At 39.0% G+C, this 9,621-nt stretch overlaps 1 protein-coding gene across 1 annotated transcript; it reads left to right on the top strand.

Moving 5' to 3' along the window:
* Positions 1-6,100: 6,100 nt before the first annotated feature.
* Positions 6,101-8,837, top strand: LOC109206936 (the record flags this gene model as incomplete). The annotated part of the gene is made up of 8 exons (XM_019369808.1): positions 6,101-6,125; positions 6,323-6,445; positions 6,847-6,995; positions 7,038-7,173; positions 7,265-7,322; positions 7,765-7,857; positions 8,269-8,326; positions 8,427-8,837. Coding segments are annotated over exons 1-8 (1,053 nt in total), but the record flags the coding sequence as incomplete, so codon positions are not given.
* Positions 8,838-9,621: the final 784 nt, after the last annotated feature.

Here is a 9,621-nt window from a genome sequence, read left to right as displayed (position 1 = left end):
CCCCGAAAGAATTGGGGATCACCAAATAGCTGATAAGAGAATCCTAGCGCTCTGAATCGTCAACCTGTAAATCAGTACCTGCATCGTGAGATGCAGGCCCCGGGCAAAAACGGACATTAGTAAATTTGAATTGCACCAGTGTGTAAAGAAACTGAAAGAAAGAACTGTAAATGCTGAAACTAATACTGAGCTGATAATTGAGAATTGATAATTGATAACTGGAATTATAACGGTTGAAGCTGAAATTAAAATGATAGCTGATAGCTGATAACTGATAACTGAGATAATAACTGATAGCTGATAACTGAACTGAAAAAAGGAAGTAAGGATATGAATACTCCATCTTCTGAATGATGAACAACCTGTTTATCTGAATATTAAACTGCAGCCTCATGCCCAATTTATATGTGCACAAACTGCAGCTATGGGCCCAAGTATACGTATACATAACTGCGGCCCCAGGCCCAAAGATGCATAAAGCATTAACTGCGGCCTCAGGCCAAATACAGGGGTTCAACATTCAGGGATTTAAAATCAGGAATTGAGAATCATACTGCAATACATGATACAGAAATACTGAATCATATTGAGTTACACGATACTAGAATGCTAAATAGAACTAGACTGGGACATGTATTCATGAACTGATTATGAAAACTGAAACTTCAACTATTTATGACATGCTGAGTAATCTAGACTAAGACTCATGGACATCAAACCCAAGTCTATATTGATTATGCAATAATTTCACATCGTTTAGAATGAAAGTCGTGAATGAGTTACGAAGCTAGAGAATAGAATTTCTACGACTATTCATGGAACTAAGGCATAATCACTTTCTAGGGAAACTAGTAATAGTCATAATGAATGGGACGTAGGGAGAATCATAGACATTCTGAAACGTAAAAAGAGTTAGCCTAACATACCTCAATTTCTTCCCTTAGTGATACTACAATGATCCACAACACTAAGAACCTTCAATCTACAATAGCAACATCCAATGGAACCAATATTAGTAACAAATTCCATAACTTAAGTCATTTAGGCATATTTTCAAACACCTTGTAGGCATAATCTCTACATCTCATCACCATATGATTAGTTCATCCAAATACCACCATTCATCAACAATTTATTCCACCATCATGATTAACCAATTTATAAATTCCAATATCACACATATGACCATCCATCCACACCCAACCAGCAAACCACAACTCAGTGAAGTAGGCGACAACTGCTATTAGGGTCTGGCCTAAGGCATTGGCTCTCTAAATAAAGGATAAAGTTCCATTAAATAATAATCTTTCAATCTCTGCAATAGTTATATAAATAAATTGGAAACTTATGGCTCCCAATTACCATACCAAGAGTTCTAATACTTATTCATACTCCCTTAATAAATCCATACATGTAAGTCTAAGGGTGTAGGATTACCTTTTTGGAAGAAATCTTACAAAACCCTCCTTTGAGTTCTTGAAGAAATCTCTTGAAGATCTAAGTATTTTATGTGTAGATTTCATCAATATTAGCGTTAAATGATGGAATTCACACCAAGATAATGGGGATTGCTTATCTTGAATATGGGAGGGGTTGGAGGTCTTGAGAGAGTGGAGGAAAACCCTAAAATTCGTCCAAAAGAAATGGGAGAATTGAACCCCCGAATTTTCTTAAAAAGACCCTAGCTGGGCCACGCCCGGTCTGGCGAAGTGAGCCTCACTTCTCTGTCTAGCGCCTCAAGGGAAGGCAGGATCTGCGCCCGGTCTGGCGAAGCGAGTCTCGCTTCGCTGTCCGCCAAAATAACTGGGTGGTCTGATTTTGGTAATTAGATCATAACTTCTTGTAAGAATGTCTAAATAACGAAGGGTTTGAAGCGTTAGAAACTAGACTCAAATATCTTTCATTTGATAGGTTGTGCATCACCTAACACCTTATATATCTGTAGATATGCTCGTCCAAAGTGTGGTCTTGTGCGTACTCATTTGGAATTTTAGTCTATCATGTAATTTTCCAACTTGTCTTAGACTTAGGTCTCTCCTTGGACCCCAAATCACTTATGATATGCCTCGTACACTTATTATCACATCCAATTGAAGTGCATCCACAACTGATTCAAATTTACGGGGTGTTACAGCTATAAAATGGAGCAATAAAAGAAGATGTGCAAGGCAATGAAAAGTCATGGCCATAGATAGTGCAAGGTGTAACACTCCTCAAATTTATATAAGTTTCAAGACACGCTAAATATAGAATTTAATTCTTTTTAATCTTGCCTTAAGTGCATGAAAATTATAGTTCTATTACGGATTTAAACCCTTGTGATTGACTTTTGAGTTAGTTCTCTATTTATAGATAATTGTATATACAATTAGGGGAATATTTATAATTTTAATATTATTAACTATTAAAAGTAGGTAAAATTAAATACTAGTTAAGTCAAAACCAAAAAAAAGGGAAAACAAAAAAATAAGGAAGCACGCGACAAGCCTTAGCCCATAAAAGGTTTTGGAAGGCAAAGGATTAAACAAAAGGCTTATACAAAGAAACAGAACGTTGTTCTGTTCACGCATCAAATGCAAGGCACGCAGGCAATGAAAAAATTCTAGGGATCTTTATAAATCACTAATTCTTGAACTCTAGTATATAAACTCCCGATTGTCAATTATCCTACAGTAGTAGTAGGTAAGAATTGAATAGTTAATTCTCTTCTTTCTCTGTATCAACAGTAAATTTTATGTTTAGGTGTGAAACTTTAAAATTGATTAAAATGCATTGGTTGTTGTAGAATTGATTGTTTGACGGGAATAAATTGGACTGGGGTCTACGTATTGGCTCGAGGAGTTTTGAGGTGAATTGATATAACCTTTTACTAAAGTGGTTTAACTCACAAAAACACGCATACAAGGTGTTTGATGAATTGCTTAAAAGAGTTAAAATATACTTAATCGGAGCGAGTGAGTACTTATTAACTTAGAATTGTTCTAGCTATAGTTTAGATAATTTATTATGATATATGTGCATAAATTTTCAGATTTTTGTGTTATTTTTATATGCCATTTTCATGTTAAAAATTCATGAAGAAGCAAGAATCTTTAGAAATACTTTTGAATGTTTATTTTATTTATATGTAATGCTTTACAAGATACCAATATGAGTATGTATAGGATGTTCCAGAAATTTAGACTTGAAAAGTCACAAGAAGAAGTTTTAGAAAAAAAAGATTTTTTGGGAGTATCCTCTATTCTGAAAAGGGGTCATCGTCCAGGCCGAGGGTCCTGACCAAGGCGTTGACTTCCTGAAATTGCTTGTGCCAAAGTAGGGAGCATACGAGCTGAGGGTCTTGTTGCTGAGAATTTACTTAGCTAGGCTAAGGTATGATACATGAGCACTGAGAACCATGAAGCAAGTGGAACCTCGTGGATTGGGCCTATTCGATCAAGTTGGGATCGAACCCGTGCCGATCACACGGTGACTAAGACAGAAATAAGTCAGGATAGTTGGAACTCCCAAAGTATAAAGTGAAGTATTTTTTATAAGAAAGAAGAAGAAAGGAATTTCTTTTAGAATATTCGTAAACTGCTATTATGAAATTATTTTAGAATTGTTCTTAGAAGCTTTATGTTTCCCATGCATTTAGAATCTTTATTTGTAATGTATATTTTATTAAAGTTTTGTCCCCAGTCATCGAGACTCACTGAGTACAATGGATGGTACTGACGTTCTCTTTTGGGAACCTACGTTGGTCTGCAGTACAACATAGGAACCAGTTTTGCAGGCGAGCAGGATATAGGTTAGGACTCCCCTCTCTTCCAGTGCTATTGGTGAGCTCCACTTCTGTTCGTGGAGTATTCCTTTGAGTCATCTTAATTTAGTTATTTCTTTGTTTACTTGGAGAACTAGCCAGGCAATCTCATGTCCTAAGCAGTGCGTCAATTTATCAGTAGAGGCTTCATAGACACAGTCGGTGGGTTAAGATTCAGATGTATTGATAATAACTTTGCAATATTTCAGTAGCCACTACGAATAAAGTTTTAGAGCTGGTTTATTTTAGATATTTAAATTAATTAAAAGTATTTGGTTAAAGTATTGTGTAGTTGCATGTTAAGTGTGAAGTTATAATAGATTTGATAAGTGCGGATAGTTCGCTCGGTCAAGTTTAGTAAATGGGTGCCCATCATGGCTTGTTCAGAAAATCGCTCTTGACAAACTTGGTATCAGAGCATCAGGTTTATGGAGTCCTAGGGGTCTATGAAGTCGTGTCTGTAGAGTCTTATTTATGGTTATGAAGCACGCCATACTTATAAATAGGAGGCTACCAATTTAGGAAAAGTCTCATTTTTTTTCTTACTTTAGATCGTGCAGTAGAGCCTACCTCTAAGAAATTATCTAATGTATTCGTTTCTCCAAAACTCGCAGAAATGGCTCGTACTCGCAACTCTGACACCGATCAGGATGTTGCTCAAGAAACTAATGCTACTATTGTGGCTCAAGGTAGAACTAAGAAGGCTTTATCTCATAAAAGGTAGGGTAAATCCATAAAGGGGGTTCAAGTGCCCCGGGTTGAATATGAAGAAAAGGTGGATCATGATGAGCAAGTACCTCAGGATCCAGTGCCACCCCCAATAGCAGTTCCGGCTCAGACAATTATATCTCCAGATGTGGGTCGGATGTTTAATGTTGTCAACAGTGCAATAGAGATTTTTAAAGCCTTCATTGCCAACCAGAACAAGAGAAGAGCTGAGAGTCCACCTCAATCAAATAGACAGAATAATTCTGAGTCCTCAAGAGTAAATGAATTTATGAATCTGAGTCCTCCATTGTTCTGTGGTACTATAGTTGAGATCCAACGTTATGGCTGGAGAGTGTCAAGAAAGCCCTTCGAGCGATGAAGGCATTTGATGATGAAGCTGTGGAGCTGGCTGCCTACCAGCTTAGAGATGTGGCGGGCGCTTGGTTTGAGATCTGGGAAAAGGAAAGAGATGAAGATGATGGTCCGCCTACTTGGGAAGAATTTGAAGAGGCCTTCATGGCTAACTTTATCCCTGAAGAGGATAGGGAAGCAAAGGCTACAGAGTTCGAGCAGCTCAAGCAAGGGAATAAAAGTGTGCAAGAGTACTATATGGAATTCATAAGTTTGGCTAAGCATGCTCCTCACATGGTTAAGACAATAAAAGCCAAGATCCACAGGTTTGTTGATGGTTTGGCTTACTACATTAAGGATACAACATCAGCTGCAGCGGTAGGAATGAAAGCTTTCTCCTCTGTTGTGGGTTTCGCCAAGCACTTAGAAAAAGATAGACAACAAAGGAGAGAAGAAAAAGAACATAACAAGAAAGCCCAAACAGCGGGCGGGTTTAGTGGTACATCCAGTGGAGGAGGAAGGGATTCCTTCAATAAGAAGTCATTAGCACCAGCTCAGTCCAGTCATTAGTCAGGTGGTGGGGCTTCTTTCAGACGTACTCTGAGTTATGGAAACCAGTCCCGCCATAATCAGAATATTAGGACATCATCCTCATATAGCCAGAGTCATGCTGAGTAACATTCACAACAACAAGGTCTTTTTGGTACATGTAAGCGGTAACATTTAGGTCATTGCAAGCTCGGGTTTCACAGTTGCTATCATTTCGGACAGTGGTCATATCAAGGCAAACTGCCCAAAGTTGCGATGTAATTTCGGTGGGGGATCAGCTCGTCCTTCTAGTTCCTCAGCTACTACAATTGCACTACCTCAGGCTCGTGGTTCTCATAATCAGACCGGGCATGGGACCACAAGAGGTGCAGATCGAGTTACTCAGGGAGGGGGACAACCCCGTTTGTTTGCTACACTTGATCATCAGAGTGCAGAGGCATCTGCAGAAGTTATTATAGGTATACTTCTAGTCTGCTCACATAATGCTTATGCCATAATTGATCCAGGTTCAACGTTTTCGTACGTGACTCCATACTTTGCAATTAACCTCAGGCTAGAACCTGAACAACTTAGTGAGCCATTCCTAGTATCTACTCCAGTTGACGAGTCAGTGGAAGCCATAAGATTCATAGAGGTTGTATAGTTTCAGTCCAAGGTCGCAGCACCGAGGCCAATCTCATAGAGTTAGAAATGGTGGATTTCGATGTGATCATGGGTATGGATTGGTTGTCTTCCTGCTATGCCATGTTAGATTGTCGTGCCAAGATAGTCAGGTTCCAATTTCCAAATGAAGAAGTCTTGAGTGGAAGGGCAGTTCAGCATTGCTTGTAGGTAAGTTTATTTCTTGCCTTAAGGCACAATGAATGATCGGCAAGGGGTGTCTTGCCTATTTGGCTCACATCATTAATGCAGAATCAGAACCACCAGCTCTTCAGTCTGTGCCAGTTGTTAGAGAATTTCCAGAAGTTTTCCCAGATCACCCTCCCGGACTTCCTCCTGAAAGAATCATAGACTTTGGCATCGATCTCATGCCAGGCACTCAGCCTATGTCTATACCTCCTTATAGGATGGCTCCAGCAGAACTTAATGAGTTGAGAGAACAGTTGAAAGACCTTCTTAACAAGGGCTTCATTAGGCCGAGTGTTTCACCGTGGGGTGCCCCAGTCCTGTTTGTCAAGAAGAAAGATAGGTCTCTTAGAATGTCCGCCGACTATCGGTAGTTGAATAAAGTTACCATTAAGAACAAGAACCCACTACCAAGAATTGATGATTTATTTGATCAACTTCAGGGTGCAAAGTACTTTTCAAAGATAGACTTGAGGTCGGGTACCATCAGTTGAGAATCAGAGAAGAGGATATATCTAAAACAGCCTTTAGAACTCGCTACGGGCACTATGAATTTCTAGTAATATCCTTTGGGTTGACAAATGCTCCAGCTGCATTCATGGACCTCATGAACAGAGTTTCCAAGCCATTCCTTGATACCTTTATTATCGTGTTTGTAGACGATATTTTGGTATACTCTAAGAGCAAGGATGAGCATGCAGAACACCTCAGGATAGCCTTGCAGACCTTGAAGGAGAATGTGCTTTATGCCAAGTTTTCAAAATGTGAGTTTTGGTTGTAGTCAGTGGAATTCTTAGGCCACGTGGTATCTAGTGAAGGCACAAAAGTAGACCCTCATAAGACAGAAGCAGTCAAGAACTGGCCAAGGCCGACAACACCAACCAAAATCAGAAGTTTCTTGGGGTTAGCTATAGAAGGTTTGTGGAGGGATTTTCCTCACTGGAAACTCCATTAAGTAAGTTGACTCAGAAAGCTGTTAAGTTCCAGTGGACAGACGCTTGTGAGCAGAGTTTTCAAGAGTTAAAGAAGAGATTGACCACTGCACCTATGTTAATCTTGCGGACAGGTTCGGGTGGGTTCACAGTGTATTGTGATGCCTCTAGAGTTGGTTTTGGGTGTGTTCTTATGCTAGATGGAAAAGTTATTGCTTATGCTTCCAGGCAGTTAAAGAATTATGAGAAGAACTACCCCACACATGACTTTGAGCTTGTAGCAGTGGTGTTTGCATTAAAGAAATGGCGACACTACCTATATGGAGAGCATTGTGAAGTATTTATAGATCACAAAAGCTTCCAGTACATTTTCAAGCAGAAAGAGTTAAATTTGAGACAGAGAAGATGGCTCGAGCTATTGAAAGATTATGACATAAATATCCTTTATCATCTGGGCAAAGCTAATGTGGTAGTAGATGCACTTAGTAGGAAGTCAATGGGTGTCCAGGCCCATCTTGTAGTACAAAGGCGAACTTTGGGTTGAGAAATTTAAAAACTACCAAATGATGGAATTAGATTGGATGAGACTGAGGAAGGAGGTATAACTGCTTATGCCTTAGCGCAATCCTCTCTTGTTGCGCATGTTAAGGCTATGCAAGACGAAGATCCGTATCTAGTGAAGTTAAAAGAAGGAGTCAGAAACAAGAAATTACTGTTTTCACTCTAGGAAGTGATGGAGTGCTAAAGTTGAATGATCGATTATGTGTGCCTGATGTAGATGATCTTAGAAAGGCCATAATGGAAGAAGCTCACAGCTCGAGTACTCTATCCACCCAGGAGCTACCAAAATGTATTAGGACTTGAAAGAGTTGTATTGGTGGAAAGGCATGAAGAAGCAAGTAGCAGATCATGTGGCTAAATGTTTGAATTGCCAGCAAGTCAAAGCCAAGCATTAGAGGCCTGGTGGCCTAGCTCAAGATATAGAGATACCACATTGGAAATAGGAGATGATTAATATGGATTTCGTACTAGATCTACCTCGCACATACAGTAAGCATGATTCAATTTGGGTTATTGTAGACCGACTGACAAAGTCCGCGCATTTTCTACCAGTAAAGATGAGAGATTCCGCAGAGAAGTATGTTCAGATGTACATCAAAGAAATAGTCTGATTGCATGGTACTCCAGTTTCAATCATATCTGACAGAGGCCCTCAGTTCACGATGCATTTTTGGCAGGTATTTCAGAAAAGATTAGGTACCAAGATCAATTTGAGCATCGCTTTCCATCCACAAACTGATGACCAGGCAAAAAGGACCATTCTAACTCTCGAAGATATGTTGCGAGCATGTGTTATAGATTTTGGAGGTAATTGGAATGATCACTTTCCACTTATAGAATTTGCTTACAATAACAGCTATCAGGCCAGCATTGATATGGCTCCTTATGAAGTGTTGTACGGGCGAAGATGTAGGTCTCTAGTGGGTTGGTTTGAACTAGCAGAGGTATCGTTGATCGGTCCAGAGCTTGTTTGTGAGGCCTTAGAGAAAGTTCAGCTAATTAGAGAAAGACTAAAAGCGGCTCAGAGTCGTCAAAAGTCCTATTATGACAAGTGGCATCGTGACTTAGAGTTAATGCTTGGTGACAAGGTGTTTTTGAAAGTTTCACCAATGAAAGGAGTTATGAGGTTTGGTAAGAAAGGAAAACTTAGTCCTAGATTTATCGGACCTTATGAGATTACAGTAAAGAAGGGAAAAGTAGCTTAGGAAATACATTCATGATGAGTCGCATATAATACCTGCCGACACCATAGAAATTAAAGGAAGTCTTGACTTATGAAGAGGTACCTATAGAAATTCTCGATAGGCAAGTAAGAAAGTTAAGAACAAAAGATATAGCATCGGTAAAAGTTTTGTGGAGTAATCATGATTCAAAAGAGGCTACGTGGGAGGTCGAGGAAGATATGAGGAAGAAGTATCCATATTTATTTGAGGAACAAGGTATGTGAACCTAGGTTTGGCTTGGCTTTTATATTTTATTTATTAAATAGAAGTTAGCATGTGCTTATGTCCTTGCTAGATTATACTTAGTTGTTGCAGTAATTTAGTTTCTGACAGAGTATATTTAGTTATTTAATAATTTAGTACCATGCCAGAGTATATTTAATTCATTAAAGTTATTTGCTTTTTGCTGCAATGTTGCGATTTAGATTTTGGTTGGTTATTGTGGTACCTCCTTGCCAGAGTGTGAGTAATTAGTTTATGAGCTGTGTATGGTGCCTATGAACGGCCTGCTATGGTTTATTTGGTTGTTGTTGGTGTAGTTGTGGTATTGGTGACAGGGATTTTTTTTTTGGATAGTCCAATTTACAGGGGAGACTCTATCAAAATTTTTGACATTTAGGAAGTTAACCAAAATTTTGAGTCCCTTAGG

The sequence above is a fragment of the Nicotiana attenuata genome, unplaced genomic scaffold, assembly GCF_001879085.1.
Source record: "Nicotiana attenuata strain UT unplaced genomic scaffold, NIATTr2, whole genome shotgun sequence".
Lineage (NCBI taxonomy): Eukaryota > Viridiplantae > Streptophyta > Magnoliopsida > Solanales > Solanaceae > Nicotiana > Nicotiana attenuata.
Note: the sequence above shows the minus strand (reverse complement) of the source record. Positions and strands in the feature narration are given on the sequence as shown.